We start from the raw sequence: 6,404 nt of genomic DNA, 5'->3' as shown, positions 1-6,404 counted from the left end.
CTGGGGAACAAGACACAAATCCACTGGCGCAGGCACGGCTTTCTAAGCAGCTAGCAAATAATAGCTCCACTCCAAGTGACAGTTTTTAGAGTAATTTTCTAATTAGGACTATTAACATTTATTTTGGGCCAATTCATTTTTTCACAGTAGCTGAGTCACAACAGTATCTAATTGCTCATTCAGTTTCTGCTTATGCTTCTCCTCCACTTCATCATCTATTAGACACTTACCTCAAATTGAAGCTAGCAAAAATTAAACATTCTCCCTTCAAAGCCCCTTTCCTGCTCCTCTCTATTCATCAACGTTCTTTTTGCAGCTGTTTATAGACCTGGCTGATGTTGCAGTTCCAGACACGAGCATTTAAAATATATCATCTTAAGAGACTTATGTTGGCAAATTATTGTATCACACGTAAATTTCAAAAGGTCCCAAAGATCCACATAATTAAAAATTACCAGCAACACGGTAACAGTAGTTACACAAAACAGTAGTTGTCAAGGATCAGAATTGTGACTCTTCTCAATAGCTAAGAGAGAATTATTGATGAAAGATACGATTGCCTTTTTTTGTTTGCAGAATTCAACCTGTATGAATTACTCAGTGAATATCTGCAACACAAGTCAGAGACTTCAAACTACTTGCTCTTTAGCAAAGTACTGACAGGACTGCCACTAACAGTGTCATGTAGTCTTAATGACTTCATGCTGTCCAGCTGCTTAGTCAGGGAAAATCAGAAAGGATCTGCTCACTAGCATGTCATAACCCATTTTCTACAGTCTTTCCCCCCCACTTCTGCATTTCTAGTTAACATATTTGTTAATCGTGCTTCTTTTTTAAAAATCTGAGCAAGTTTGTACACCCATATAAAATTACAGCATTTTAAAAACCGGAATGGGTGACACCATATTACAGTGCACTGATAAAGAGAAGAGCCTTAGAACCACGAGTCCACAAAATTTTTTATTAAAATAACACCAAATTTAAGAAATTGATGCAGTGCAAAGAAACGTCAACTCATCATACAAAAAAAACCGATAATGATTTTCCATGCATGAGTATGGAAACTGCATTCCAATCCTGACATGATTGATATAATACAGAAACAGAAATACTGTATCCCAGATGAACATCAAAGTTAAAGACTAGCATGCTGGGCAAGGAAGGTTCTTATTCTTTGCAAGAGTTCTTTCTTTACACTGTCTGGTACCAAGGCTGAAACACAAATAAGAAAGCAAAAAGTAAAAAAGACAAAATGGAAAATATGCTAATACCAACCTTTTACAACAGCTACTTCTATTCTTTCTTTGTTCTTGCAATTCTATTAACACCTACGTAACTGAAGCTACTTGATTTTCATATAGCATATCTTTTTTTTTTTTCTGATTTAAAATAGGCTAAAATTGAAGTCTGTTGAGAACACTGTTGTTATTGGTAGTTTTTTGTCTAGCCATAGTCAAGAAAATTGGAAAGTTTAAGAGAAGTTATTAGTCAACAGTAAACAGGATATAATCACCAGAAACTAGTTTGATTATCCTACTTTTTTTCTTCACAAATCTAAGACAAAAAAAATCTTAGCCATAACCTCAGAGTAAGGGTCTTCAGCAAGTTATTTTGAAGGTCTATTTTTATTTAAGACTTAATGAAGTTTCTCCCACTAACACCAAAGCCTATTAGAAAATCCAGTAAGAACTATACCAAGACGACTGCAGTATTTCCTTAAGAGATTCCATTTTTCTGTATCAGTATGCTATGTCCTTTCCTCTTCCCACTTCCCATTACACTAATACTGTTAGTTCAGATTTTCCATCTTAAAAATAATTGGCGCTTTAAAACATCTTGTACGCCAAGTTGTCTTGGGACTATTAAGTCAATTATAAAGATGAATACAGACCAGACTCATGAGTAAATAATTTAACCTGCAAAAGTAGTCTACACACACAGCTCATTACAGATTTTGAATGGCTGTTACACAATACAAATTCACAGGTTTTCTTTGTAGCTGATATCAAGCTTTTAGTATTTTTCCTTGAATCCAACACAGGCAAGTTCATACCACTGTTTTCAAAACACTAATGAAATACAGGTAGGTATGTTTATTTATGTACTACCACATCCATGTTTGCATTTTCTTACCTCTGCCTTTGGGAGTGATTTCTGCCACCAAATCATCAACAGTAACATGCTCTAATCCTTTTTCTTTAATGACATCTGGGGAAGACCAAGACAGATATTTTAAGTCTTTTAATCCATTCATTGAAAGCGAAAACCTGTGCCAATGATTAAGAGACAAAACCTGCATGCATACGTCATCAGAGAAGATGAAGCAGCTTGTGACCTAAATGTAGGTTATTAACTTAGCACTTACGCTGCATTGTACAGTGGATTTAGTCTCTCATTCATACCATAGGTTTAAGGATGGGAACTTGTCATGCATCTTGATCAGCTCATATTTTAAAATAAAACGTTACAAAGTTTAAGCTTATTTGAGCATTACCAGATGTGCATGTTACTGCATTGTAGCAGTTCATAAGTTGGTCCGCGTATCTCTTCAAACACATTATTTGCATAATAGTGAGAAAGAGATGCAATTGGAAAAAGATTTTCATACATACAACAAGGGAGAGCAAAGAGACAGTAAATAATTACTCCTCTTCCTAACTGGTTTAAGCAACATCTCTCTGTATTTCAGCAAAGTAAAAAAGCACATCTGAAAGAAAGGTATACATCTACAGCAAAATAAAAGCTATGATTAAGATATACCATGCCAGTATTTAAACAAATTGTCTACTTTTAGTGCGTTGAAGACTACTGAAAAATGCAGAAGTCAATGCTGAGAAGAAACCTCAATTCAGTAGCATAAACCTAAAATATTTTGTCTAAACATTAACATTTTTAACTATACCTCAGTACATAGGATTGATTGTTCCCAAGACTCTGAACTGACATCACATGAACTATTTCTAAATATTTTCTTGGCTGAATTCCCTGCAGAAATTAATCCTGGGCTGCTCAATTATTGGCCCTAATCCACAATGGCAAGAGGCTCTAGAACAACCTACCCCCCACCCCCCAACAAAACAACAAAATACCCCACCCAACCCCCCAAATCCCTCTCTGTCCTTTCTACTGGACTTCACTAGGCCCTTAACAGGGACAACAGAATTTATACTTGTATTCTCAGCAGCTGCAGTTACAGTGCAAAGTACTAATGTAAATGAAACAATTCTAAGTAACTTTACTATAGCAGATTCTAAAGGGTATAGTTGAAAAAGCAGAAAAACATCCCTTTCACTATCTCTACTATTGAAATGGGTAGTCTCTGGCAGTGGCATCAGGCAGACGACTGCAAGCATCATTTCAACCTTCCCTGCAAATCCACTTATGAAAACAATTTAACTTGCTCAGCCCTACAAGAAGCAAAATTTTATAATGGAATATTGAGTTGCCGGGCACAATAGACCAAATCAGAATTAAAGCGAAAGATCAAGGGATTTCATATTTGCTTTAAGGAAATTTCATCATGCAGTAATATTCCTGAATGCTTATTTATAACAGTTTCATATAATTTACAAGTCAGTAAATTGTAGTAACGCTAAACATGTAACTCAGAACTAAAAGATCTGGGTATTTAGAGGTTCATCTGCTTGTTTTCTCTCATCTAAGTAGATGATCTTATTTTCAAGAATTGTATTCAGGAGTACAAATACACTTCTTTCTCTCCCATATGCAGACAACAAAGTTCTCTTAAGTTTGTAAGTTGCTCCATTTTCCCTTCTCTTGGTTTTATTCTCCTGTGGTAGGGAAGTCATCTCTCTCAAAACAAAAAGCTGTATCAAGCTTTATCATCATCAATATTTAGGGAGCCAATTCCAATACTTTTCTCAGAAGCTTGTTAAGTTTCAGATCAGAGATGAGGTTTTGAGATTTTTTTTTGCCATGATGACAATATACTTTCTTGCATGCAAAACCAATTGCCAGAGATACTGCCTAACATCAATTTAAAGGAGACTTGGGGAGGAGGAAAATAAAGCCTTCATCTGGGGATTTTGTTTGTCCAGAGCCTCAGCTGTTTACAAAGGATATTAGTTATTTGACCACCATTACCTTTGCAGTGTGCCTTCAACTGATCCTTCCAGCCACATTCAATTAACTTGGCTCTCAGCAACTCTTTAAGGCTGTTAAGACAATATACAACTTGTTAGGAACAGCAAACATTCCCGATGGCTTAAACAGACTTCAGTGTGAAAGTTAGGCTTACAATTACTACTCATAGCAGAAGTCACAGACCAGCAGCAGAAACGGCTGAACAGCATGTGAATCCTAACCCAAATGAGTACCCACTTCAGTTTACCATGTTGGATAATGAGGAGCTGGCAGCTCAAGAGCTAATTCACAGTATTTCTTCAGGCAGCATTGATGCTGCAGCCACAGAAAAGAGGTAGAAGGCCCTGAATCACTTGAACTGCCTGAGTTTACTCTGTTTGCAAACATATGCTGACTTTTAAAGTTAGAGTATTTCACCTGAAACCAGGCCTTCAAAAAAAACTTTCCCCCTCCTTTCTGAAAGGAGAATTCTGTACTACTGTCTTCAGCTGCAGGTTTCTCTCCCCAGTTACACTTTACCTCATGTTGGGTGAAGATGAAGGCATCGTATATCTTATCTTCCTAAGCATAGCTAGCAATTATAAGCATAAGCAACAAGAATTCAGGCATTAAACAGAGAAAACACACAACAATCTGCTGCAATGATGCATCTACTCCATATATCAGACGAGAACATTGAAAGCTAGCTAAAAAAGTGAAAATTAGCCCTGAAAAACAATGGGAAAATGAAAGTAAGAGATGATAAAATAAGCTTTAATATCTTCATCTTTTATTCCATCAGCTAGCAAGCCTACTTATCTTGTACTGTCCTAAATAACTCTAGCAAAATTCTGTTTTTATGAATGAAAGGACTGCAGCAAGAGGCTGAATTGTGTAGGTCTAATCCTTTTTACTCAGTGAATCATGTAGAGGGCAGATGAATTGATGACAGGAAACAGAGCAACACCACAGGTGAAATTCCCTGCTTCTGGATATTTCTTACTTCAAGAAATCTGAGTGCTCTGTTTCTGTCCATAGTACAGCTCTGATAAAGCTTGTTTGTAATACAGTTTTTGACATCCAGTCAAAACTCTTCTTAGTCTTAAATTAGAGTAAAATAGGTCCCAATACCATTTCAAGAAATTCCTTGCTCTGCTGAAGCTCTGTGCAGTCTCCAAGGGGATGGCCACACCAGGAAAGAAGCAGAGCACAGACACCATGTCAGTCTACAAAAGGTTATATTTGGTACAGGGCTACGCGATGACCTGGGAAGACTCCTTCTCTTACAGGCCTTGAAAAATGAAGGAAACAGAGCTTTTGGTGCGTGGTGTTAAAAACACAATGAAATGAGGAGGAGGTGAATATCATAAGCACACTAGTGATATGTAAACACAATGCAAATATACCAGACAGAAGAGACAACAAAAGCCCAAAAACTAGCTGCCACACTACATTGCGTAATTGACTTGTTTGCCTTTATTGGGATCTCTACAATGACTGGCACAAGTGCTGTTTTATGTGTTCCAGTGTATTTTGCTTTCCCTAGCAAGAGAAGAGATAGAAACACAAGAAAAACTCAAAAGCAAAAAGGAAAGTTTTGTCTCATTCTCTTTATCAGGAAATAACAAGATCTACTGCAAAAAATTGCACTTAATGGCGATTTTTATATGAACCAAGAGCTTTCCAACACAGTATACCAGAATAAGAAAAAGCTTTAGAGTCCATAAGCCAACCACCCCATCCTTTATTCTCCCAGCTTCTCAAGTGTAAAACTAAAACAACACGCTTGTTCAAAAGGCAAAATTAAGGGGCTTTATATAATGCGTAAGATTTTCATATGCGGGCATCTGAGGAATTTAGAGTTAAGTTTACTTAATCTTTACTTCTGGGTCTAGTTCATGTCTGGCAGTATTTGAAGCCTCTGACTGGCACGGAGGAGGGGAAGCTTACTTACCGTTCCCGCTCTCCTGTTTCTATTAGCTTTTGGTTGATGGTAGCTCTCATCTGGGCATCTTTATTCATTTTGGAAACCTCGGTATTCCACGAGCCTACACAGGGCAGAGAAGAGCTGTGGCCGGTGCGGGTGCCGCCAGCACCACGCGGAGGAAGGCCGCTCGCGCGGGTTACGTGCCGTGCCGTGCCGTAACCCCTGGCACACCCCGCGGCTCACGGTCGGAACCCTGGCACGTGTTCGCAAGCTCCGGGGAGGAGCGTGCACACAGCACCGGAGCACCTTCACCCAGCTGCCCTAGCGCCGGGGGACCGGTAAGTTACCGGGCCGTTTGCGCGGGCGCGGCCTCCCCACCGCCCAGCCCTCCCAC

At 38.5% G+C, this 6,404-nt stretch overlaps 1 protein-coding gene across 1 annotated transcript; it reads right to left on the bottom strand.

Annotated features, from left to right (window-relative positions):
• Nucleotides 1-941: 941 nt before the first annotated feature.
• On the bottom strand, nt 942-6,148 carry ENY2 (enhancer of yellow 2 homolog (Drosophila)). Its single transcript, XM_010287936.1, has 4 exons — nt 6,038-6,148; nt 4,105-4,175; nt 2,134-2,208; nt 942-1,212 (listed from the first exon to the last, which is right to left on the bottom strand). Exons 1-4 carry the CDS (start codon nt 6,103-6,105, stop codon nt 1,136-1,138), a joined length of 291 nt encoding a protein of 96 aa, XP_010286238.1. The 5' UTR covers nt 6,106-6,148; the 3' UTR covers nt 942-1,135.
• Between the last annotated feature and the right edge of the window lie 256 nt (nt 6,149-6,404).

This window comes from Phaethon lepturus, unplaced genomic scaffold, assembly GCF_000687285.1.
Source record: "Phaethon lepturus isolate BGI_N335 unplaced genomic scaffold, ASM68728v1 scaffold48225, whole genome shotgun sequence".
NCBI classification, from domain to species: domain Eukaryota; kingdom Metazoa; phylum Chordata; class Aves; order Phaethontiformes; family Phaethontidae; genus Phaethon; species Phaethon lepturus.
The sequence above is the reverse complement of the archived record's forward strand: the minus strand, read 5'-3'. Positions and strand labels throughout refer to the sequence as shown.